At 57.2% G+C, this 24,643-nt stretch overlaps 2 protein-coding genes across 2 annotated transcripts; one reads left to right on the top strand and one right to left on the bottom strand.

Moving 5' to 3' along the window:
• Positions 1 to 1,358: 1,358 nt before the first annotated feature.
• OPN1MSW (rhodopsin (opsin 2, rod pigment) (retinitis pigmentosa 4, autosomal dominant)) lies at positions 1,359 to 4,927 on the bottom strand. The gene is made up of 5 exons (NM_001310049.1): positions 4,554 to 4,927; positions 2,651 to 2,819; positions 2,017 to 2,182; positions 1,686 to 1,925; positions 1,359 to 1,512 (listed from the first exon to the last, which is right to left on the bottom strand). The coding sequence occupies exons 1-5, from the start codon at positions 4,912 to 4,914 to the stop codon at positions 1,381 to 1,383; spliced, it is 1,068 nt and encodes a 355-aa protein (NP_001296978.1). The 5' UTR covers positions 4,915 to 4,927; the 3' UTR covers positions 1,359 to 1,380.
• Positions 4,928 to 5,431: 504 nt separating this feature from the next.
• MLN (motilin) lies at positions 5,432 to 20,321 on the top strand. The gene is made up of 7 exons (XM_065038240.1): positions 5,432 to 12,462; positions 13,977 to 14,103; positions 15,100 to 15,426; positions 17,276 to 17,401; positions 18,168 to 18,290; positions 19,376 to 19,636; positions 20,235 to 20,321. Exons 4-7 carry the CDS (start codon positions 17,285 to 17,287, stop codon positions 20,319 to 20,321), a joined length of 588 nt encoding a protein of 195 aa, XP_064894312.1. The 5' UTR covers positions 5,432 to 12,462; positions 13,977 to 14,103; positions 15,100 to 15,426; positions 17,276 to 17,284.
• Positions 20,322 to 24,643: the final 4,322 nt, after the last annotated feature.

Here is a 24,643-nt window from a genome sequence, read left to right as displayed (position 1 = left end):
ATCGCTCAGGGTCACTCAGGGTCACTCAGGATCGCTCTCTAGCGCCCGGTAACAAATTCCCTGACACAGGGAACAGTTTTCCCTGACTCTGCCAATTCCTGAATGGCGCTGACTCCAGGGGCCCCGTGGGGAGGGGAACCTGAACTCTGCAGAAAGCTCTCTGCTGGAGCTTTAGTTAAGGCTACGTGGGGAATGCTTAAAGGCTGGAAGGATATTGTCTGGCGCAGGCTGGGCAGCGATGGCCGCGGCACAGGCGCTGGCTCTGGCTGCCCCGTGCCCCTCTGTGTCTGGTTTTGCCTCTAAACCCCTTTGCAGCTCCAGCTCACGGTGCTGTCCCCCCGGGTCCCCTTTCCCGTGGGTTTGCCGATGGCTCCGGGCTGGGGTCTCCAACAGCAGCAGCTGCGTGTCCTCAGCCGGACCCCAGCATCCTGCCAACACAGCCCGAGAGGAAGGACAGGGACTGAGCATCTGTGATTTTCTCTGTGCTGCTTCTGTTTATTTCTTTTTATTTATTATTCTTTAATCCCTACTTCTTGCCTGTAGAAGTCCTTGCGCTGACACGACATTATTTATTTATAAAATATGTACAGGAAAGTGCTGGGGTACCGGTCCCACCCCCCAGGGTTGATGCGAAGGTCTGTCCGGCAGCAGCGGAGGAGAAAGGGGAGGAGAAAGAAAGAGCTGAGAAAGAGAGAGACTTCAGAGTACGTGAGCAAATATTTACAGGTTCCAAGACAAAAAAAACATCGACAGTGTTGTCTTGGGGATGCAGGGAGCTGGGCTGGAAGCGCAGCCCGCGCGCGGCTCCGTTTGTGATGTGGTTTACAAGGACTGTGCGGGTGTCGGTCCCCAGGGCTGTGCCGTGGTGGGGGTGCAGCCCTGGTGACCCCGCTGGGCGCTGGGGCCGCTCCAGCCCGGGCTGGCGCTGCCGGGGCTTCTGCAGTGGTGCGTTGGTGGAACCGGGGCAGCCGCTGTGCTGAGCTGTGGCAAATGAGGGGATGGCGGCAGGGAACGTGTTCTGGGGAGGAGAGTCTTAGAGGCGGGGGTTTCTCCCGGCCGCTGCTGTTGAACACGCTGGGAACAGAGCAGGGGGTTCGCTGGCCCAGGGACAGTCCCCAAAATCTCTGGGAGCTGGGGAAGGGACCCGGGCGCCCTGCGAGGGGCTGTGTTGGGGTGGGGGGGCCGTGTTTGCACCAGCCCATGAGTGTGCCCGGGGCTGGGGGGATGGGGACACTGCTGCAGTGGGTGCCCAGCGAGGTGCAGGTGCGGGGGGGGTGTTGGTGCACAAGGAGGGGCCGTGTGAAGTGAGACTGGGGGTGTCTGGGTGTCTGTCTCGGTCCCCGAGCGCGCTGGGTCACCCCAGTTCAAACTGTCCATGGTCTATGCAGGTGATACTTGGCTGGAAGAGACAGAGGAGACCTCGGTTTTGCTCTGGGATACGGTGGAGGAGACATCTTCATCCCCAAAGGGGTTCTTGCCGCAGCAGATTGTGGTGATCATGCAGTTGCGGAACTGAAGGAGGGAGGAAAACAGAGAACGGTGGCACCGGGGGCCAGCGGGGACGCGCTGCGGTGCTGGCAGCCCCCCAGCTGGCTGCCGTCACTTGCGGGGAGGAGGAAGGTGCCTGCGGTGACCCTGGGTAAGCCCAGGTAAAGGGTGACCGTGCATGGCATGGGGCATCTCACCTGCTTGTTCATGAGGACATAGATGATGGGGTTGTAGAGGGAGGAGCTCTTGGAGAAGAAGGCAGGCACGGCCATGAGCGTGGCGGTGAAGTCTGCGCCCTTGTTGGTGAAGATCCAGAACGCCACCACGGCGTAGGGCGTCCAGGCCAGCATGAACCCCAGCACCATCAGGATCACCATCCGCGTCACCTCCTTCTCGGCCTTCTGGGTCGTGGCCGACTCCTGCTGCTGGGCGGCTGCCTGCGGGCGGGGGGCAGTGAGGGCACCCCGGGTCACCAACCCCCCTGCCCGAGCCACCCACCCCGTCCCCTCCGTCCCCTCCCAGCATTACCTCTCGGACTTTGCAGATGAGGCGCCCGTAGGAGAAGAAAATTACCACGACTGGGATGATGAAGTGGATGATGAACATGTAGAGGACGTAGGACTCGTTGTGGTAGTCGGGGTTGTGGGTGTAGTAGTCGGGGCCGCAGGAGCACTGCATCCCCTCGGGCATGTATCTGCCGGGGAGAAAGGTCGGGGTCTGCACCAGGGCCCTCCCTGGGGCCACCGCGGGGGGCTCAGCCCAGGGCCCGAGTTCCCGGGGCTGGGGATGCTGAGGGAGTGGCGGGTGTGTTTTGGGTGAGCCCTCTGTGCCCCGCGGACCCGGCTGCGCGGGCTCTGCAGTGTGCAGGTCCCCATGGCTCTGCCGTGGGGATGAGCCATGCCCCTGAGCCCCTTTCTCTGCAGAACATAAAAGGAGCATGAAGGGCCGTTGCAGCAGGAGGTGCTGAGCCCGTGGCTGCCGTGGGTCAGGGGACACCAAGGGGACACCAAGGTGGGACTGATGGCTGAGGTCCCGTCTCTGTTCTGACTGCCCCGTTGCCTCTGACCTGCAGCCCAGTGTCAGGTCTGAGCCCCAAACGTGTCTCCTGTCCCTGGGGTGTTTGCTGAGCAGCTGGGGTTGTGCTGAGCACCCTTGCACCCACCTGGACCAGCCGAAGAGTGGGGGAGCGGCGCAGGAAAAGGCCATTATCCAGGTGAAAGCAATGCCCATCATGGCGTGGGATGCGGAGAAGCGGAAGTTTCCCATGGGTTTGCAGACGACAATGTAGCGCTCGATGGCCAAGACGACCAGGGACCACAGAGCGACTTGACCTGCAGGAGGGAGAGGACAAGAGAGTGTAGGGAGGAGCTGCTCCAGGCTTGATCTTCCCTTCGTGGTCGCAGCAAAGAGCGGAGGGGACCGAGGGGCTGGGATCAGCAAAGGATAACTGGCATCCCAGTGAATAACTGAGAATCTCCCGGCTGTAAAGAGCAGCTCTGGGAGCCGAGGGAGCGTCTGCTGCCGCGGGACGCTGGCGGCGGAGGAGGGGATCATGACGGATCCTTAATAATTTAGAAATCGAGGGGGTGAATTCCACCTGGATGTGAGGAAGCACGATTTCCGGCAAAGATGCTAGATGTGCCCAAACCTGTTGATGCCTTTAAATGTGTATTTCGTGAGCCTCCCGCCGGTGCCGGATCAGGGGGAGGTGTGTGTGGGAGGCTGTGTGGGTGGGCATGCCTGCACATGTATTTATAAGGGATAATTAAACTTCAGGGGATTGGGAGCGTTTAGTCGGTGCTGTAAGCCTGCTAATGCCCCCAGCTGGGATAATCTGCTGATAACTACACCCTGCGCTGGGATTCGCGGAGACCTGCTGCTCGCACTGCTGCTTCCCATCAAACTTTCCTCCCTGCGAGCAGCAGCCGCCTTGTTCTTCACCAGACACGAACCTCGGAGGGGCCGGTAGCGCTGCCGGCAAGCCCACAGCTCGCTGGATCAGAAATGGTGCAGGCTCTATGATCTTCTGGCACCGATACCAGTTCCCCAGTCCTTGGCTTAGATCAGGACATTTAGCTTTGCTTTTGTCTGGCAGGACATCCATCCTTTTTTATTTGATTTTTCAGATCAGCATCATTGTGGGAAATTGCCCCATTTAGGGGGAAAACAACCCGAGTCCTTGCCATGGTTATGGATCGCTGCGGCGAGGCTGAGCGGGCGTCAGATTCGTCACGAGGTGCCGCGTGGGCCCGCCTGCCTGCGTGGGCACCGGCTGCAAAATGCATTTTCCTGTTTAGCACGGGGCGTTCTGCAGGGCGGAGCGTTGGCGCGTTTCGTGTCCCTGAGAAATGAGCTAAGCGGCTCCCGAGGGCACCCAGATCGGTGCAACTGGGACAAGAGCTGCTGCAGCGCCTGCTGTCCCCAGGTCTGCGCAAACCTGCACCCGCCTCCCGTCCGCGCTGCTGCTCCCCTGGGCTTCCCAGCTGCCGCCTCTTGCTTTTGGCTCCAGATGAGTGGGGCCCCTCTCCTTGTCTCCCCTCCCCATGCCCCCATGCGGGGTCTTTCCCAAGGGATGTCTGTTCCCCCTGAACCTTCCCCAACACTCCACCTTGTCCCAAAAAGGGAAGCATTTTGGCGAAGATGCTTGACGTGGCTTCAAGGACGAGTGTTCATCTCCAGCAGCCATGCCCCGTCAGTGTGACAGCCCCAAGCACACACTGGGCCGTGCGGGCAGATCCCCCCAGGTTTGGTCCTGCAAACAAGGATCCCTTCCCAGGCCCCTTCGTGTCCCCTTGCCGCTGCCCTGCTTGTTGTGAGATGGTGCTTCTCAGCATCGAGATCAAACCTGCGTTAATCTCTCTTTCCATCCCCATCAGAGGGAAGCAGCGCTTTGCCTGGCGAGCTCTGCCCCGCGCAACGCGCTGTGACACCGCGGTGGCACGCAAGGTGGCTTTCTGGAGAAGGTGCTGCATGCATCACCGCCATCGCAGTGTGATGAAGGGACGGAATGGGGCTCCTAAAGCCCTGAAGATCACCCCTGCCAACCTCCCACCCCACGGCATTACCTCCCAGCGTGGCGAAGAAGCCCTCAACGGCACAGCCGACAGGCCCGAAGACGAAGTAACCGTTCCAGGCAGTGTAGAAGGTGACGGTGAAGCCAAAACAGGCCATGAAGAGGTCGGCCACCGCCAAGTTGACCAGGATGTAGTTGAGCGGCTGCCGGAGCTTCTTGTGTTTGAAGGTGACCAGGAGGGTGAGGAGGTTGATGGGCAAACCGGTGGAGATGAGGAAGAAGATGTAGCAGCACACGACGCGGTATTTCCAGGGCTCGGCCAGGTAGTACTGGGGATACTCGAAGGGGCTTCGCACCACCCCTGTCTTGTTGGACATAGGCACGTAAAAATTGATACCTTCTGTCCCATTCATCCTGCCAATGGTACGGCAGTGGCTTTGCTTTAAGGGTGTTTGTTTAAAGCAAATGCTCTGATTTTTTTTAAGGAATTTTCCTTCAACCCCAATTTAAAAAAATTAAAAATGTCCCACCCCCCAATGTAGAAAAATACCCAGCTGAAGGGTCCTCCCCCCTCAAAAAGCGACAGAATAAGAAGAGCAGTGGATCGCGGGGGACGGGAGGTGGTTGCTGGCCCTGCTCCGTGCCCAGGGCGGCAGTGCTGGGAAGGTTTTATACCCTGGGGCCTCGTCTCGGGAGCGCGGGGGGGGTCTGGATTAGGGGCTCGGCTAACTTCCAGTGACAAGGGCAACGGGATTGAGAGGGGCTGATGGTCTAAGCACCCTCTAAGCAGCCAGTTGGCCCCAAAACCTGCATTAAAGCGTATTAATTGCCATTAAGCGTTTAATATTGTTTAAGGGGTTGGGGGAGGAAGGGACAGGGGGTGGGGGCCCCTTTGGGAGAGGGGCAAAGGCAGGAGGAGCGGGTGGGGTGGCAAGCGGCTGCTTTGGGTGATGGATGGGGAAATGGCCTGTGTTGGGTCCGCGGTGGGTCACAGCCTGTCCCTGGGTGTCCCTGGGCGGCTGGAGGGCTCCCAGGGAGGGGCTGGGGACAGCCCAGCTCTGCCCCACTGACCTGGGGAGGGCACTGGGGGAGACTGGACCCCCCTCTGTGAGTCTGAGCCATGGGCTTGGCTCTGGCTGCTCCGTGCTTGGCTACCTGGCTTGGTGGGTGCTGCCTGGCTTGGTGGGTGCTGCCTGGTGTCTCCATCACCGAGCAAAACCCAGCTCTGCTGCCATGACCAGCCCCACCGGGAGAGCAGGCGGGATGGGAAGAAGCTTCTCCTTGTCTCTCACCAGTCAGTTTGGGATGTGGGATCCCCATCCCAGCACACACAAGACTCTGAAACCCTTCTCAGCAGGGCCAGTGCCAGCTTGGAGCCTCGGTGCTCCATCCCAGGCTCTTTCCTCATCTTTTCCTCCTGGGTCATGGGTGCTCCTTCTCCAGGAGACCTGCCTAAGGCGCCTTAGCGAAGCTCTTCCATTAATCTCTGACGTGGTGGCGTTAATGGCCCTGATCTGTTAATGCGGTAAGCTGTGAGCCTCTTTCCCACCTTCGCCAAGACAAGGTGGATGGAAAAAGTCAATGCTGTCTTGCGGATGGATGAATGAACAGAGGAATGAATGACTGAGGCGTGGGAGCTGGAGGGCAGGGGCGGGAGGCCGAGGGCGTGGGGGGGATGAGCGGTGTCCTGGTCGCTGCCCCGCTGAGCTCTCTGAACTGGGACGTGCTGAGAGTAAGTGGGTCACATAAACCTTGGGTGTCCTGGGACGAGGAATCCCCACCCGAGGGCCGTGGCTCTCAGACGTGTCTCACTGCACGTCCTGTGGAACTGCCGCTCATTGAATTCCTGGTCCAGGTCTTTTCTCGTCTGAACACAAGCTCTTACTTGAGAAGCTCAGGAGTTTCTTGTTGAGGACCCATGGCCTGCTCGCAAAGCTTTCCCTGAGGCGTTTCCTGCCTCTCCTGCCTGCAGTCAGGCTTCTGGATGCACGCAAGTTAGACAGTTTTTGCAGAATTTGTTGAACATTAAAGGAGAGGCCAGAAAAGCTAATACACAAACAGACAGGTACAGACGTGCATCTCGGTGCCGGTGTCCCTCTCAGCGTCCGTGGCAGAAATCAACCCTTTTCAGCTAAAAGATTTTGCTATGATGGTCCAGCTCTAAAGACTGAGAGCGTGCTGTCGGGGGCGGCAGCTGAGAGCTCCGGGCCTTTCCCGGGTTTTGTGGATGAACACGGCTGTCTCATGGGAAAGTCAATTTTCATCTCCCAGAAAGTAATTTGCACCTCCCGTCCCTGGGAGACTTTCTGCCACGTCTTTGCGGTGTCCGGTCTGTCCTGGAGCTGTACAAATGAAGCGGAGCTGTGGGCAGAGGGGGCGAAATGCGTCTGGTTTGGGTGCTGGGGGAGCAGATCAGCAGCATTTTGTGCACGGAGGCTTTTCCTGAATCGTGGCCTCTCTCCGCTCGCTCTTCCAGCTGAGCTGTGGTGCACATGGGCCCTCAATTGTGGTACCCGGAGACCATCCAGAGACCAGGACCTTCACCTGCCTTCCCCTAGACCTGGACCTGGGCTTTTCCCCTCTTGGGAGCTGGACACGGAGCGGGTGAGCCCAGGTCGCCCCGTGGTGCTAACGGGGTCTGTCCCTTCCTGGGCCCTGCTTCCCCTGCGATTCGAGGCCGAGGTTGGTGTCGATACCCGCGGTGAGTGGATTTAGAGCTGCCGGCGGGTCAGGGGCAGCCGGAGCGATGGCCAAGGCCTCGCGTAAACCCGGCGTTAGGAAAATGACACCAGGGAGGAGAGCTGGTTCCTCCAGGACGTGTCCTGAATGCAACCTCGGTTCTGTCTCTGTCGCAGAAATGGAAAGTGATGGCTTTAATTTGGTGTCTCTTAGCAGGGGAACCTTACGGGCTGGCTCCCAGAGAGCTCGCAATTGTTTTCCGTGCTTACTCTACGACAAAGGCGGCGATGGCAAAATTCAGGCCTTGTTTAATGAGAGAGGAGAGGCTTGTTTTCTTTGTGTTCGTCCTTAAGAAAAAGAAGGGTTTTCTTTCCTCTCGCAGGTTTTTTTTTCTGCTTTGCTAAGCTCTTTGAGATGAGATTGTCTCTTATTCACTGTTTGTCAGCACATTGCGTGACGGAGCCCTGAGCTGCTCTGGGCTTTCATGTCCTGTGTAAAGCAAGGAGGGATAATTATAATCAAATAACTGACTTGCACTGAGCCAATAGGGTTGGTTCACCGGCTGGTTCACCGGCTGCAGTGACAGGCAGAGCCAGCGGTGCCGGGGACGTGGGTTTCCTGGAGCAGTGGCAGCTGGGACCCTTTGCGGTGCCCGTTCCTGTGCAAGGCTCTTTGCTGCTGGGGCAAAGGCACCGGCGCAGCTTCCCCAAGAGCTGTGCGACAGAAATCAGCCGTGCAGCAAACAGCTGTGCTTCAAGTCTGGTGATGGACTAATGCACCGGACCTTAAACCTCAGTCACGAGCACCAGCGCTGAACGCAAACTGCGCTTTTGTGCTTTGGGCTGGTTCTGTCCTGTGCCCTCAGTGTCCCGTCTGGAGGGGCTCGTTCCTCCCTGCTGGGCAGGAGGAGAGGGGGGAAGGTGCGGACCTTGCGGAGCTGCCCCGGGAACCCCCCTTTTCCCGTATCGGATGGCAGCCGCGCGGCCGCTGCGCTGAGCCGCTTACGCCGGGCTGGTGAGCTCCCTCGCCAGGAAAGGGGTTAAAGCAAGATAAAGCTGGAGCGTTATAGAGACCATATGGAGGGGAAGAAAACCCGTTATCCTGTAATTGGATTCGTTCCCGGCGGAGGTGAGGCTGAGCGGAGCTGACAGGTTGTGATGGGCGAGGCGCTGCCAGCCACCCTGTCCAAAGCAGGATGTGTGTGCACAAACTTGTAGATCAATCCATTAGAGTGGATCAAATAGATTTAAATGTGTGGCCAGGAGAAGGAGGACACAGATGTATTTACAATTTGGTTCGGTGGGCCGTTCCTCCCTCAGCGGGGATTAACTTGGCCGCGCTGTGCCCTGGTTTGCAGGGTTGCACCCATCCAGGACCAGGACCTGCTGGTGCGGAGAGAGGCTGTTGGTGCCATGCCCTCACTGCTTTCCCCACAGAGAAGGGCGCACAGCAGCCCCTGTCCTGCCTTGCCTGCAGCCCACGAGGGGCTGTGCCGCGGGCGTTGGGCAGGAGGAACCGCAGCTCCTGTTCTGCGAGCGGGTTCCCTGTCATGGCTCCTTCTCCCAGCTCTCCCCGGCAGCAGAAGAGTAGAGCTTCACCACCGCCAACCTCAGCCCATGTGCGCGGTGTTCACGAGCAGGCAGGGCCCTGTCACCTCCAGGCTTTTCCTCCTGCTGCCGATCCAGGTACCATCCCTGTGAGCACTGTAGGATTTCCTCGGGGAGACAGAAAGTCGTCAGGACCTGTCATATACTTGCCAAGGAGCTGAGCAATCCCGGCTCAGCTGTGAACCTGCACCGCTCCGTGTGGTGCTGTCAACACTTCTAACGAAGTGATAAACCGGGGCTGTAGCAGAGTAGGCAGGTTTGCAAGACAGTCTGAGCGGCCACGCAGCAGCGCGGGGTGAACAGCCGGCACGGCACCGGCACAGCCGGCATGTCCCCGCGGCACTGGCACAGCCAGTGTGTTCCGTGTCCCCGGCACAGCCGGCAAGTCCCCATGGCCCCAGCGCAGCCAGCGTGTTCCGTGTCCCCAGCACAGCCGGCGTGTCCCCATGGCCCCGGCACAGCCAGGGTGTCCCTGCAGCACCACCACGTTTCCCTGCGTCTCCCAGCTGTGTGATGGAGCAAACCAGCCCTGGCCAGGGCCGCTGTCTGCTCCCGAGATCCTCTCTCACAAACCGCAGTCAGCCCTGGCCGGGTGTTGCTCTGGTTTCTGGGCTGTTTGAACCCATCAGGAGGGGTTCACTGGGATGCAGGATCTGGGTGCAGCTCCTCTGTCCAAGCTCTGCTTTGCCCAGCTCATGGCAGGTGCTTCACTGCAGGCTCAGAGAGGCTTTTGTTCAATTCCCAAGGGATGCGAGAGGGTAGCACCAGCACTTTTATTCTGCAGCGTCCAGCAGCAGCTGTGGCCCAGCTTTGAGAACGGCTGAGCAGCCAGAGAAGTGGGTTTAGGCAAATAGAAATAATCCAGCTCTTTTATTTTTAATTTGTAAACCTCATTTGAAGTTGAACCCTGTAATTCCTGGAAGCCTTAATTGTGGATGTTCGTAGCGCTCTGCAGCGATGCTTTATACGTGCTGTTTCATTTTGTCATAACTGGGTCAATTTTTTTCCATTTCTGGTGCAGAGCCCTTGGTTTGCCGTGGGAGCCCGCAGACTGCCGTGACACAGTAAACTGGGTTATAATCTTTTGGGCAACAGTACAGAGGAAATTTGGGGTTTGCTCACTTGTTGTCTGCCCCCGGCAGGGCCTGGCTGGTGTTCCTGGCTCCGATGGGGACGGCGAGCAGCCAACCTGCTGTTCCAGCTCCCACAGGAGCCACATCAGGATGTGGTTTGGGTCTCTTGTTACATCCCGGCCGCACTCCAGCCAGCTGGGAGCCCCATCCCCTCCTTTCTGCCCATTTTGAGGCCCCCGTCCCTCTTGCTGGCGGTTGGGTGTCCGCACTGCAACTCATTCTCGTCCTCTTCTTGCTGCCCCTGCTCTAAAGCCTTCCAGGGATTTGCTCCAGACCAAACGTGTCTTTTCTCTCCCTCTGCCCTTCATCCTGTAATTGGATTCGTTTCTTCCGTCCAGCCCCGGGCTTCTCCCCGTCCTTTTATATAACGGCACTGGCTCGGGGCTCAACCTGCAGCCACTGACACCAGGTTTGCACCGATTCCCCTTGCACATCGAGCCCCACATTGGCACAACAAAGCTTTTCTCTTGCAGTTCCCGCTCCCTTCCCCTTTGCTGCCTCGTTGTGCTCCCTAAGGCTCTGCACAAGCCCTCTGAGCGCATGGTCCTGCAGCAGAGGCGGCAGATGCAGCAGCCCCACGCAGGTGAGCGAAGCAATGGTAGGATGGTCAAAAAACATTGATTGGTTTTTTTTCCCCCCACTCTTTTCATTAACCTTTATTTTCCTGAGCTCCCGATCATCACTGCTTAGCTCTCTAAAGCCTTTGTGGTTGAGAGGCTTTCCCTGAGGTTGCTGCTCATCACCTGAGCAAAATATCCATGGATTAAACTGATGTTTTATCAAATTTGAGCCCTGTGCTGGGATCGGATTTGCCGGGACAGGCCCAGATGTGTCTGCAGATCTTTCTGCCCGAGGTTTCCCGTTGGTTGGCCCAGCCGGGCAGGCCGTGTGGGTTCTCCCGTGAGCGACGCTCCCGGTGGCCGCGCAGACGGGCCACGTGCGCTGTCTCTGGTTCCCTGAAGGCATCTCACCCTGGTTCTTGTTGCCTTGCGGAATGAACTGGTGCCTTGCAAGCCTGAAAGGAGACAAAGCAGCGGCAAACGCTTCTCCCCTGGTGCAGATAAACTACTATTAACTTCTGAGGGTTTCTGGAATGAGACGGGCGACTCTCCATTGAAAGCGCTGATAAATCCTGGGCATCCAGCATAATCCAGTTCGCTCTGTAAGGGAATCTCGGGGGGCTGGCAGCACTGAGCACAGAGGTGCCGTTTCAGGCTCCAGTTCTGCCATGGGTAGATAGTCCCCACGGACACGACTGCGAAGGCAGGAGGTCGGGTCCTGGCTGCTCTCAGCCTGGCTCAGCAAACCAACCGCTCCCCGCAAACGGCATCTGCACCCCGCAAACGGCATCTGCACCCCACAAACCGCATCTGCACCCCACAAACCGCATCTGCACCCCGCAAACGGCATCTGCACCCCGCAAACGGCATCTGCGTCCCCGTGCAAGCAGGAATATCGTACATCATCCTCCCACCACCCTGACAGGGCGAGCAGCCCTGCAACGCAGCCATTCAATGCACTTCTCGGTGCTTTAGCCTTTCGTCTTGCTGTGCTTAACCTGATATATTGTTGTTTGATATGGGAACAGTAGGGGGGTAAAAAGAGGTAATAAGAAAACGGAAGGTCAGTGGGTGACTGGTGTGTGTAAAGGCTAAATTGCTCTTCCATCAAACCCAATAAATCTTCCCCGTGAGTGGGGCAGGAGCCCCTTTGCGGGGCGCTGGGTGCTTTCCCTGCGCAGGCCGGGGCTCGGCGGCGCGGCTCTGACCGTCAGCCCACCGCGGCGCCCGAGGGCCCGGCCGCCCCCGGCCCGCGCTGCTGCTGAGACCGCAGCTCTGCCGTGCCTAGAAGTGTTCCCGAGCCTGCAAGCGGAAACCCGCTGCTTTGGATTTGAAAACCAAAATGAGATGCATCCAATCTTGTTTTCTCACCTCCTCTCCTTTCTCCCTTCGCTTGTTCCAGATCTGGGAGAGAACGGCAAAGGAGTGACCAAAAATGAAGAAAAGCAAAGCAAAGCAGCATTATTATCTTATTTATTTTTTCCTTGTTTGAGAGACTAGAAAGTTCTTATAAGTGCAGAAATCTGCTTTATTAAAAAAGGTGGGGTTCTGGTTGGTTTGTGGGTGGGTTGGTTTGGTTTTGGTTGTTAATGTTGATGGCAGATGATTGTTTTCGATGGGACGCCTTAGCCGTGCCTGTCTCCTCCACCGCCGGTAGCACAGCTGACTCTGTCCAGTCCATAGCCAGACACACGTGCTTTCCTCTTTCTTTTGTCTTTCCATGGAGAAACTGAGGCAGCACGCAGAATTTCCAGGTGTCCCCAGTTTAGGGGTGTCCAGGCCCTGTTTCCAGCGAGGTTCTGGCGTTTTGTGGTGCAGCAATCACTCGTCAGGATTTAATTGCCCGTGGGGAGGTCTTGCAGGTGCGCTGGGGATGCAGAGGAGCCCGGCGAGATGCCGAAGACGGGTCTGCGAAGACGCTGCTTCCCCGGGCGCTCCTGGAGACTCTGGTGCTGAAGAGCTGCAGACAATGGCGTTTGCAGGTAAACCCGAGGTCGGTGGGACAGCCCTGCCCTGCAGCGCGTCCCCCTGTCCCGCGCCCACGGCCGCCCCGAGCCGCTGCCACCCACGGCCGCGGCGCTGGGTCCCTGTGGAAACGCCGCCAGACAAATTCCCCGTTAATGTGAGGGTTCATGATTTGCTGCTGGAACCAGGAGGGCGAACTGTTTTTGGGAGTCAGCAGGAGTTAAATCCTCGCTGTCGATTCTCACCCGGCCTGGCTGCGCAGCCGTGAATTACTGCGAATTACTGTGAATTACAGCACCCAGCGGCGGGGAGAAATTCAAGTGGGTGCCAGGCAAGCGCGGGGGAAATCTGCACCCTTAAAATATTTATGCTGCAAATTAACATGTGTTTTAAGCCTGCGATTCTTCAAATATTTATCTAGCGTTAATATTTTGAAAGCGGCATTAGAATTTGCCGCTGGTGCTGTAGTCATGAGGAGCGCTGGGCAGGCGGCAGCGCCCGCTCCACCCGCAGCGCGGCCGGGCGGCCGGGGGACGCTGTGGGGCGGTGAGAACGGGGTGTCTGCTCCTGCCCCCCAACTGGGAGGGAGAATGGGCCGCGTACCCACGCCAGCCCTGCCGTGCGGCTCAGAAATGAGCAGAGCGAGTGCCGTGGTTTGACCTGAGCAAGAGTAATTTGCCATGAGCGGGGTGAGATGGATGTTCCCGTGAGCAATGGGACCTGGGGCTGGGGACGTGGTTCTTCCGCACCCGTGGCTGCTGTGGGAGCAGACGGGACGTGCGCGGAGCCGCGTCCTCCCTGCCGTCCCTCTGCGTTACCCTGCGGCTGAATTTCAGCTTCAGACTCGCGTCGGCATCCATCTCCAGTTTTTTTATGCAACCCACTTGCCAAAACAGCCCGAGCACAGAGCGGCTGGGAGGGAAAAGGACAGCACAGGGAGACAAATGCTCAGCGTCGCTGGCACGGGGAGCTCGTGTTCCCAGTTCCTTGACACTGCAACTGATACGCGGCTTAATGGACGTTGCTGCTGCCAGGTTCCTCTTCAAATTGCTCCCAATTATGGCAAGCGTTTAACTTTAGGTACCGGCAGAACTGCAAGCAGCTCCATTCTGTACATCATATTTTTGTTGAGCTCCTAACCTCTACTGCGATTTTGCTTCATAAAACAAGGAGAGTTTCGGGGCGCTGCAGGTTGCAAATGGCTGCAGGGATTGCAGCAGGACTGGGGGTTTGCGTTGTAATGCTGGGGATGAGATTACCAGCTGAGTTTTATTTTCATTTACTCTCGCTTTGCACTGGCAATGGGACGTGCTGAAAGCCGCTTTATGGGCAAACCCGCAGCCAAGAGCCGCCTGTTGCTCCGCCTGCTCCGGTGCCGCCGCTGGAGAAGTTGTGGGGTCAGGTCCCTTATTTCCAACTCTGGTTTCCTCTCCGTTTTGAATACTCTTGCGTAATTAAGAGGTGAACCTGGCAGGCAGCATGCAGCTAATACAGAGATGATTAATTTTCATCTTCCCTTTTTATTTTAAAGGTTGTCCTTTCCAATGCAGAAAGTTTCATCGCAGATGGATGGGAAACCTGTCAGCCAGCCACATTTTTGAGGTAGAAGAGGACAAGGCACGGGAAAGTTTAGTGCTTTGAAAAAGTGACCTTTCATGGTAATTAATTTGTCACTTCCCAACGCCATCTGCTGACTCGTCAGCTGCATCCATCATAACCACAGAAAAAATACTGGAAAAGTCAATTAAAATGAGAACCAGTGTCAAATGGGCTTTGCGCAAATTCTTTAGTAAAGGGAGGGGGAAATAAGCCCGAAGGTGGCGCGGCGCGGTGCCTGTGTACCCAGTGTACCCAGCGTATCGACGGCTGCGCCGCAGCTGGGGCAGAAAAGGCATTTTCCGGGCTGGGCGAGGGCTCTTGTCCCCTCGTCTGCAGCAAATGCCACCAGTGCTGGGTTCGTAACCAGCCGGGCAGGCACGCCGCGCGCACCCCGTCTGCCACCCGTCAAACACTTGATGCAGGAGCGTTTCATTGCCTCCCCAGCTCATTTTTTCCTCTTTCGTCTCGCCGGGTTGCGCTCGGGTTTCCTGGAGCGTTGACACCCGGCTGTGAGGGGCACTGGGGTGTTTCTGATCCCAAACCCTCCGGCCCCTGCGTCTGAGGGTCTCTTGAGGCCCAAGGTGAGACTCTGCACAAGTCACTTGCTCTCTGCACCGTGTTTGTGTCCATGCAGAGGTTTGTGTGTGTCCAGGACCACAAGATGCTCAGGATGGTAAAAGGGGCCACATGGAGACCCAGAATGGAGAGAGAAATCCCCTGCAGTGCTTTGATATCACCCCACTTGTCTGCTGCGTTTATAAAGCTTTTTGGTGATAGATTTAGCATGTATAGTCTTCTTTATTATTTTAGTATTTCGCTCTAGATCCTGCCAGGGGATTTATTAGCTTAAATCTGTGCTTTTTGCAATGCTGGTGGGTCAAACGTCATCCTGCATTATGCTTATTTTGTGGCAACATAGTTGGTATTGTGAATTGTCCACGTTACTGTAGAAAGAGAATTAAGCCACAGGCACCACCTTACTGCTGGTACTCTCACCTCATAAAAGCTTTGTCTACAAAGACAAGTCAAGAGAGAGGAATTTCTCTATCTTACAGACGGGGAAACGGAGGCAGCGAGAGATGTGCTTTAGGGAGCCTGCCCAGCGGTGGGACCGCGGAGAAGAGCTGCCCGGGGGAGAGGGGATCTTCCTGGAGATGAGAACCTCCTAAAGACCCGCTGCAGATAAGATGTTCCCCGTCCGCAGGCCCGTTTCCACGCGCGCCAGGCAGCCGTGGGCCGGCGATGCCGCGGTGCGTGCACCCGCGCAGGCGTGCGGCCGTGACCCGGCGCGGATATAAAGGCGCGAGATCCAGCAGGAGCACCCGGGCTGGACGGGAGCAAGAAAGGGCCTGAGCTGCCGCGTCCAGGGCTGCGCTCACCAGGTATGCGTGGGGTCTCGCTGCCGTTCGCGGGCTGGGCGGGGGCGCCGGGCGCGCCGGTGGGTGCTGGTAGCACCAGCACCTGTTGGCTTCAGCAGAGAGAGCTCTGACCAGAGACAGGAGACAAAATCGGTGCTTAAACCAGGGGAAAGGGGCTTTCCGCTCAGACCCGGTCATTGAGCACTGATTGCAGCTGCTGCCTCCCCACTTGTCCCACGCAGACACTGACACGGGCACAGGGACCCCCGGCTGCCCACAGGATCTGCTCCCAATGGACCAAAAATGGGTCGCGGGCGGTTCCTGTGGGCACTAACGGGCTGATTTTGCTTTGGAGGACAGCTGGGTAGATGGGCTCGCTCTCCTGTCACTGTGCTCACACTGGTGCCAGGTGAATGTTCACCCCTGCTGCCCCCAAATTGCCATTTCGCCCCATTTCGCAGGCGTGGGCGGCGCTGGGCGGTGCTGCAGCGCTGGGCGGTGCTGCGCCCAGCACCTTGTGCTGATGCTGAGCTCGGGATCCTCCTGCTTTCCGCTCTCTCTTTGTAGCCGGGAAGCAAATTCACTAATGACAAAGTACTGTCTGCCCGGAGAGGCACCGAGCTGGAGATCTCAGGTCTGAAAGACATGTCCTGCTTACAAAATGAGGAAGGGACATTCAGAATTGACATTTCTTGACTGGAGTAATGTGTGGGAGTGTTTCTCTGGGGGAAGAGGGAGAGAATCAATTCACAAAGGGAGAGTCAATAAGAGATGAAGGAGGTGGCTGGGTTTCCTCCTTTGTATACAGCAGTGCTTTATTGTGGCGATAGAAAGAATAAATGAAAAGGCACACAAGTTTGATGCTGCTGGGATGAATAACACGGTGTTCTCAGCACACGTGCACATCAACGTGCCGGAGCGATCCCGGCCGGGATTGCAGCAGACAGGGTGGGCAGGGGGAGAAGGGGCAGCAGAGGGACCGGAATGACAAGGGCTGCGGAAAGGGAATATTTATTAACTCCACCAGCCCTCCGTTCAATACCGGCTGATATTTATGGGAGATCTAATTTAGGGGTCAAACTTGACCTAACAATGTCTTTTCAATAACGTCCAAACTAAGAGGTTTCTGAAACTAATTAAGGATCAGGCTCCAATCAGGTAGAGTTGTTAAGCTGTGGGACCAGACTTCATTAAATTTGTCCAGAGAGAATATTTTAATATTTAAAGAGAACATTTAATGTTTACGTAAGTCCTCTGCTGACGTGGAGTCACTGTTCAATCACTTCAGAAGGTAGTTTTTAAAGCCCTTTATATCAGGGCTTTGCGGAGCCAGGCTGGCGAATGCCCTTCCCGCTCTCTCAGACCCAGTGAGCCTCATTAAAAGCTTCAGTCCGCCAAGGCAGGTTTTCAGGGGTGAGGAATGTGAACCCGAAATTTAACAGAACAGCTGTGTTTAGGTTTTGCTCCTAGGGCACCGCTCTGTGGCCCAGCGGGACCGGGGGAGCGTTCTGCTGGGGGTGTGCGGGGCTCTGGACCCGCACAGCTGGAGGGCTGGACCCGCACAGCTGGAGGGCTGGACCCGCACAGCTGGAGGGCTGGACCCACGGGGCACAGCGGGGCTCAGAACGGCAGCGCTGGGCCCGCAGCCTCTGCAGACCCCACTCCAGAACAGATCTGCTTACAGACAAAGGTTCAAGAGGAGAGTTGTCAGTCAAGACACTTCTGTTCTCAGCTCAGGAGCAACTGGAAGAGTAAATATCCCTCTGGTTAGCTGGTGGATAATGAGATTGCGGCTGATCAAGCGCCAAAGGGATTTCTTGTCAAAGGGCTCCCTCCACCATCACCCCCGTGTCTTCTTCCCTGTGTCGTTCAGACTCTCGCGATGGTTTCAAGGAAGGCGGTGGCCGGGTTGCTCGTGGTGTACGTGGTGTCCATGCTGGCTGAGCAGACCGACGGCTTTGTGCCCTTTTTCACCCAGAGCGACTTCAGGAAAATGCAGGTAACGCCAGGGAGCCCTGGAGGGAGCAGGAAAGGGGCTTCTCCTCCGCCCCCCGGCTCGGGCGCCGTCCCGCTGTCCTGCCCTCGCTCCGGCTCCCACCGGGGACATCGCGATACTGACAGTCCCTCACTCATCCCAAAGTCGAGGGCTATGGGGGTGGCAGAGGCAAATTTTTAAGAAGTGAGATTAGGAAGGAAGAGCCTGAGCTCCCTTATAAGGGGACTCAGAGACCTGTGGGGATTGTCGTCTGCAGACACTGGGTCTCGTTTTTCTTTCCTCCATGCTAGCAGCTGTAATTTTTATTGAGGAGCTGCAGCCTCCCATCACCACTCTGATGGGTCTTTTTGTTGTAACAAATAATTAACCATCCTCTAGACGGTTGTCACCTCTGGGATGTGCAGAGAACATTTTTTTCTTTTGATGTGAAACGAATAGTGTTGAAAGGTGTCAGGCATGCAGCTCTGAGCCTGCGTCTTCTCAGATGCAGCCGGGCGAGCCTCCCCCACACAACACAACCATTGATACGGGGAGAAAAATCTTGTTTCCAACAGCTGTCCGCTTTCGGATAGTGATTGCTTTCTGTGGGGAGCACAGTCATCCTTCAGCCTCCTGGAGGAAGATGATGGGGACCCACGCACGGTCCCCAGATCGATCGTTGACACATGGCAGCCCTTGTAGCTCTGTATCTGCTGTCGGGGCTGGGGGTTTGGTACTCGCGCGGTGCCGCATCCCAGCATCACTGCCCCCTTTGCTCTGTGCTCCGAAGCTGCAGGAGAAGGAGAGGAACAAAGCGGGGCAGAAGAAGTCCCTGCCGGCGCTGCAGCGGCGGGAAGAGGAAGGCTTCTCCGAGCGAGCCGCTGCGGACGTCAGCGATGTCAAGAGCATCCAGGTACGCTGAGCCACACGACTCGAGGACCCCGGGGGACAGGAACCACCTGCAAGGCAGGAACTTGCAGCTCCGCTTCAGCTCTGCGTTTAAATTGTTGCTTTTCCGCCAGCTCCAGATTAGCTGCCCGCTGTCACCTCCGATCTCACAGTCCTCTGCACCAGCAAGACCTTTCCTATAAACCTGGGCCCATGCACCACACCCCCACAAAGTCTGGATACCGAGCAGAAAATTGCCAGTTAGAGGGATCTGAGTGCCAGTCCAAGCCCTCGAGGGCACGCTTACCTGGCCAGCCACGTCTGACAGGTTCGCTTTCCCAGCTGAACAGAGGGAGCTCTTTGCCCTGCCCGCGCAGCCGCTCCTGTGGCGAGCACGGCTGGTCCCAGCCAGCAAAAGGGGGTGCAGGTCCACCCCAAAGCGGGGAGACTGAGCGGGACAGGCAGCCAGCCTAGCTAGGCTGGAATTTGGCCAAGACACACGTTAATGTGCAAGCACTCTGGCAGGTGTGGTGCACCACCAATCGATAACAGGATTTAAACAGCACGGATTCGCAGTTCAAAGCATTAAATAACCGGCACATTGCAGTGTCTAACGCCCCCCCGCCACAACCACCAGCCCTCCTGGGCCTCCAGCCGTGACTGGAACCACTTTGATTTCCTCGGGGTGGATCTGAGCGCAGCTGGGCCGCGGCCACAGGCAGGACGGCTCCTCATCACAGCCTTTCCCGAGGCAGGGGCTTCGCCAGCGCCCGTGAAGCCGATAGCTCCCAGGGTCGAGGTGGGAGATAGTGGGGGATTATACGGTTCAGAAATGATTTTCTTCTTCACAGTCTCTGTTGCCAGGAGGTACTTTTATCTGTGTGTCTGAGTCAGCCCAGAGATGATCCAATGCGCGAAAACTTTGGCGCTCTCAACAGCACAAGATTGCAGTGACTTCAAAATGTTGCTTCTCCCCACACAAGGATCATCCTCTTCCCTTCACACCAGCCCCAGGCGCCGCCGACCTGCGCGGAGTGGGGGCACAGCACCCCAACCCGCCTCCCTCTGCTCCCCGCGGCTTTTCCTGCTCACTTCTCTCTCCCTCCCCAGCTCGCGGTCCCGGTCCTGGGGATGTGGCTCACCCCACGGCAGCTGGAAAACCACCGAGATGTCCTGGAGAAACTGCTGGCGGAGCTGTCACAGGACACCCCAGACGGTACTGCCAGGAGGCTCATCTCTGCCGCGGGAGTTCTGCCTTTCCCTCCTCTCACCAGCTCGTCATCGCCGAGATATTTATATTCCTCAAAGGGCTTTAGTGTCATGTCTGCTCACTTTGCAGAGTGCTCAGATACCCCGGCAGCTCTCGTGTTTGTGGGCGGGTTGTTCCCTCTCTGGGGTGCTTGTCTGCGCCCCGGAGCCGCTACGGGCTGTTGGCAGCATCGCAGCACTGCCCAGCAGCTCCCTGCTCCTCTCCCAAAACTCCGTGTCCTTCAGGGCGCCATTTCCAACAGAGCTTGTAAGGCCAGCTGCACCTGCATCCGACCCGAGCAGACCTGACCACCGTGCTCCCTGCACGGGCGCTTAACACTAATGCTTAATTACAGCCAGAACTGGCTGCAGTTTGAGGTACTGAGCGCTGACAAACCCAGCCCTGGGCTTTGCTCTTGGTGTATGGGAACTGCAAAAGGAAATATCTACATGATCCAGCCGCTGCCCGCAGGCTCGGGGTGCTGGATGGGTCTCACCCATGTTATCTATGGACCTTTGTCTTGTCTGGGCTGAATGGCCCCAAACAAGAGGGTCCCCTCTGTCCCCGTGGGCGTTGTTGTTCTGCTCTGGCTGTGCTGAATTCACTTTGCCTTCAAGCTTTTGAGTTGGGGAGCTGTGGAGGAGGAACAATATATAAAGCCTAGGAAAGACTGAATGACAAATTTAAGGACACTTGTTCTTTCCTCTCTTTTCTTTTTAGCTGACTGATCGCTGCAGAATCAGAAGAGAAAGCTTGCTAAAGCTAGAATACTCCACTTATGTGAACGAAATCTGTAAAAGAGATTAGCCACAAAATCTGAGGTGAGATAATAAAATGCGCAGTGTAATGGAGGATTTGTGTCGTCTTTTCCGCACGCCTCTCAGCAGATGGCAAGCGGCGAGTGCGGGAAAGAGGAGAGGGCGGGTTTCCAGCTCCAGGGAACATCGCTGTCCTTCTGAGCAGGGCGAAGCATCTCGCAAAGCCCAAGTAATTAATCTTTGTGGGCCTGACGAGTTTTAGCCCTCCTTTTTGGCACTGCAGGAAACCGAGGCAAATATTTACAGGGTTTCCCAGGCAAACTGGTGACACGAGCGCAGGGTGAGGAGTGTTGGGGGGACCCAGGTGTCCCCCAGGCCCTGCTGTGGAGGGGAGGACACCCCGTCCCACACCCCAGGACAAAGCAGGACCCCGTCTGCAGTTCCCGCCGGTGCTGCTGACCCCCCGGCCCACCCGGGCGGTATCAGCATCAATAACGGTGTGATGGACACCCCACCCACAGCCGGGATGTGGATCGAGACACAGCTCCGGCCCTATTGCTGCCTCTCCCGCAAACCCAGAGGTGAAATCGTAATTCCACTTGAACATATTGCTCTCCCTCCACATACCTTGGGCTTATTTTAGAGCTGCTCCTCTATACTGGCAGCAGGAAATCCAACATATGTAAAGTAAGGACGGATGAGATCCATGGTATGTGTGTGAATATGTCCAATTTCAATCCAATTTTAGCCTCCCAACCTAACACAAATTCTGCTCTGACTGTGGCTCATTTAAATGTGTTTGTGCTGGAACAACACTCCTCGGTGTGCTCTCTGCTGCGAGCCATCCCCGAGGAGGAGAGAAACCTCCCCATGTATAATGCAACACCCAGTGGATTCCAGCTTTTTTAGCGTTTGATTCAATGGTGCGCTCCAAGGCTGTGCACCGAGCAGCTCAGTGCAACTCAAAATGTGCAGGGATTACTGCTGCGGCAGGTTGGAGCTCTGAAATCGCTATAAACGAGTCTGAGTGGTTGGAAGAGAGAAAATAATACATTCCATTAGGCTGAAAGTGGAAGGAATTGTGTGTATTGCTGGGCTACAGGAGCTCAGCCAGCGCAAGTCGGTCTGAGGGGAGCGATACCTGCGCAGACCCGGCACGGAAAGCAGCGGAGGAGCCACTCCGCGTTCACACCAGCGCCCAGCGCCATCGGAGACCGTCTGCTTCAGCAGGGCACTGGCGATGCCCTGCCTCTGAGACACCCAAACCTTTGCCCTTCCATGGCAAAATAAGGCTTAATTTTGCCCTTCCATGGGAAAACAAGGAGAGTTTCCCCTTCAAGGGCAAACTGCTCCGACCACCCTCCACACGCTCCGGGGCAGGTCTGAGCGGTCGCTGTATCGTCCCCTCTTGCCCTGTCACCCGAGCTCCCGGTGCCATCCAGCAGGAACGTTGCCCCTCGGCAACAAGAAGGAAGGTGAACATGAGCCTCTTGGATTCGCCTCCTGGCCCGTTTCCCACCACCGTGATGGTGGGGCCGATGCTCTGGAGACTTCCACGAGGACACACACCAAGGTGACTGTGCTGGAATATCTCCCACTGCTCTTACATTTGGACCCAACAAGCTGCAGCAGCAAAGCTCTGCTTTTAGCCCGGCCCTCGCGAGCTCAGCGATGTAGAGCTGGTTGTGACAGTAACCACACGAACCCCCCTTTGTCCTGGAGCAACTGCTGCCCTGTCCAAACAGGCACCAAAGTGCAAGGGGCCTCCAGCTTTTGGAAGGAAATCCCGTCCAGCCTGGAGTGGTGGGAAAGAAGCAGATGTTTTTCTGCTGGAAGGGGATGGATGGACCGCAACCATCCTCCCAGCCACTGCTCCTGCTGTCAGGGCTCTATCTCTTGTTAAAAAGCAAAGCGGTCTCCAAGCTGGAGGGCAGAGCTGCACCCACAGCGCCTGGAAGGCGCTTTGGCAGCCAGCAGCACCCAGTCGGTGCCTGTGAGCAGGGAGGAAGATTTTGCTGCTCCAGAAACTGAACAAGAGTTTTGTGGCAGCTAGAGCAGCTGAACAGTTGGCGAAAAGAGGCAGGGAAAAGAGGAGAAGAAGAGAAAAGGACGGAAGCAGCACTGACTTTCTAACCTAAGGAGAAGCTCGGCAGGCTGAGGACACGCCACTCGGTCGGGAGGATGAGAACCAGTGTCCTTGGGTCACACCTGTTCCGCGGCTGTGAGTGACAGGGTGTTAAATTGGCACAGCCGGCTCCGAGCAAGATCTGTCGCTTCCCCTGGTGACATACGCAGGACTGTCGCCCACATGCCACGGGATAAGCCGAGGGCCGGGCTGGCGGGTGTTTGCAGCAGCCCCTCGGTCGGGCGGAAGGTCCACCCGCTGTCCCGGCTCTTTGGGGTGCAGCACGCTCCCCTCGCAGGAACCTCGCGAGGATGCTGCAGAGCTGTTTCCACCCCTCTGCTCACACCAGGCCTGCCTGGATGCTTCAAGAGGAGCAGCAGACGGCGCGGCACGCCTGCTCTTCCATCGCACATGAGTCACTGCCAGCGGGGCCCAGGCGGCTTCTGGGCTCGTGGGGAAGGTGGGGGCTGTCTCCTCCTCGCCGTCCCACCTGCCCACATCCAGCTCGGGATATTTACAGCCAAGACACTCGAGAGCTGCACCGTGGGCTGGGAAATTGGCTTTCCGCAGCCGAGCATCCCTGAGCATCGCAGCCCATCTGCAGCATCAGCAGGGCTGTGCTCGCCCGGCAGCCTTTGCTGCTGCCCGGAGCCGCGGGGACGACGAAGGGGCTGCGAAAAGCAGGAATTCCACCACCAGCCTCCTGGCGGGCAGGGTGATGGGCACAGAGAGGTGCTGTCCGTGGGGCTGTAAGACTGCGGGCTGTCTTCTGCTGCCTTCTGGTGGTGCCCAGGCCCTTCCAGGGACAGCAGGGCTGCTCCGGCTGTCTGCCTGGGGGGGAAGGGACAGGGCTGTGGATTCTGTGCACAAAGAACAGTCTGTCCTGCTGCGCGTTGGTGCCGCAGCCTCCTTTCTGTGACAGAATCACAGCTTTTCCCCAGCCCTCCAGCTCCTGAACAGCGCTCCCATGTTCTGCACAATGAGGCCGCTGGGCCAAAGTCCATCCTGGTGTAACATCCCTGGCACCCAGACACCAAAGGAGCTGGAAGGTCGGGGGGGTTGTTGTTGTTGCTCTTCTGTTCCAAAGCAAAAGGAGTTCACTTAATTCACGAGCCTGTCTCAGCCCAGGCTCGGATGCCAGCGCACGTCTGCATGTCTAGGCAGAGCTGCTGCAAACGGAAAGCCGTGAGCTGACAGAAACCGCGTACTAAGAGCATATTCTAGTTCTGTATTTACATTAGACAGGGCCCCAAATTATTAGCAGTCGGTTGTGCTTTCCAGTTAGTGAGCAGGGGAGGCTCAGCTTAGCACGTTCACACTTCCATCGGAACGGAGTTTGCTCTTTTCATGGGCTGCCTGGCCTCTGCTAAGTCTGTATTTGTTGGTGCAAACCAGATTAACAGATCCCAGCATCTCGTTGCTGCTTTCTCGCATAGATCGGGAAGAGCCAGACGAGCTTTGCCTGGTGCCCTGAACAAGACGCAGCGCAGCGTGGCAGGAGGGCCGTTCCTGAGGAGGTTTTAGGTGATGAAGATGTTTGCTGCGGTCCCGCTCTGGCAGGACCCCCACGTTCCCATCACTCCAGCAGGACCCCACGTTTCCATCACTCCAGCAGGACCCCACGTTTCCATCACTCCAGTGGGACCCCACGTTTCCATCACCCCAGAGGGACCCCCACATTCCCACTGCTCTGATGGGACCCCCACGTTCCCACTGCTCTGGTGGGATCCCCACGTTCCCATCACTCCAGCAGGACCCCACGTTTCCATCACTCCGGAGGGACCCCACGTTTCCATCACCCCAGAGGGACCCCCATGTTCCCACTGCTCTGGTGGGATCCCCACGTCCCATCACTCCGGAGGGACCCCCACGTTCCCACCGCTCTGGTGGGACCCCCACGTTCCCATCACCCCGGAGGGACCCCCACGTTCCCACCGCTCCGATATCACACGTTTGATCACACGAGTGGCGACACGCAGACATCCCGCATGCATCCATCACTACATTTTCATTATCTTTAATTAAATTCTGATATTACGCCATGGTATTTCAGCTGCCTTCATTACTTTTCTTTATAGGCGGCAGCAGGAAAGAGCAATTACTGTACATCACTGCCTTGCCAAAACAAATCTTCACGCGAGCGCCTGGTTCTGCCCGTGGAGGCTGCGGGGTCCGGGCGGAACCTCCTTCGGGCCCTCAAAGCCAAAGCTTCGCCCCTCAAACTTCGCCACCGACAGTGCCAGTTA

This window comes from Columba livia, chromosome 22 (genome assembly GCF_036013475.1).
Source record: "Columba livia isolate bColLiv1 breed racing homer chromosome 22, bColLiv1.pat.W.v2, whole genome shotgun sequence".
Classification (NCBI taxonomy): Eukaryota; Metazoa; Chordata; class Aves; order Columbiformes; family Columbidae; genus Columba; species Columba livia.
This window is presented reverse-complemented; position numbering and strand designations above follow the sequence as displayed.

Coding starts and splice junctions, on each gene's coding strand:
- OPN1MSW (NM_001310049.1), bottom strand. CDS start 4,914: ATGAATGGGACAGAAGGTATCAATTTTTACGTGCCTATGTCCAACAAG. Junction 2,183..2,650: donor CCACTCTTCGGCTGGTCCAG/GTGGGTGCAAGG, acceptor TCTCCCCGGCAG/ATACATGCCCGAGGGGATGC. Junction 1,513..1,685: donor ATGTCCTCATGAACAAGCAG/GTGAGATGCCCC, acceptor TCCCTCCTTCAG/TTCCGCAACTGCATGATCAC.
- MLN (XM_065038240.1), top strand. CDS start 17,285: ATGGTTTCAAGGAAGGCGGTGGCCGGGTTGCTCGTGGTGTACGTGGTG. Junction 17,402..18,167: donor GCGACTTCAGGAAAATGCAG/GTAACGCCAGGG, acceptor TGTGCTCCGAAG/CTGCAGGAGAAGGAGAGGAA. Junction 19,637..20,234: donor CCCCGGCAGCTCTCGTGTTT/GTGGGCGGGTTG, acceptor TTTTCTTTTTAG/CTGACTGATCGCTGCAGAAT.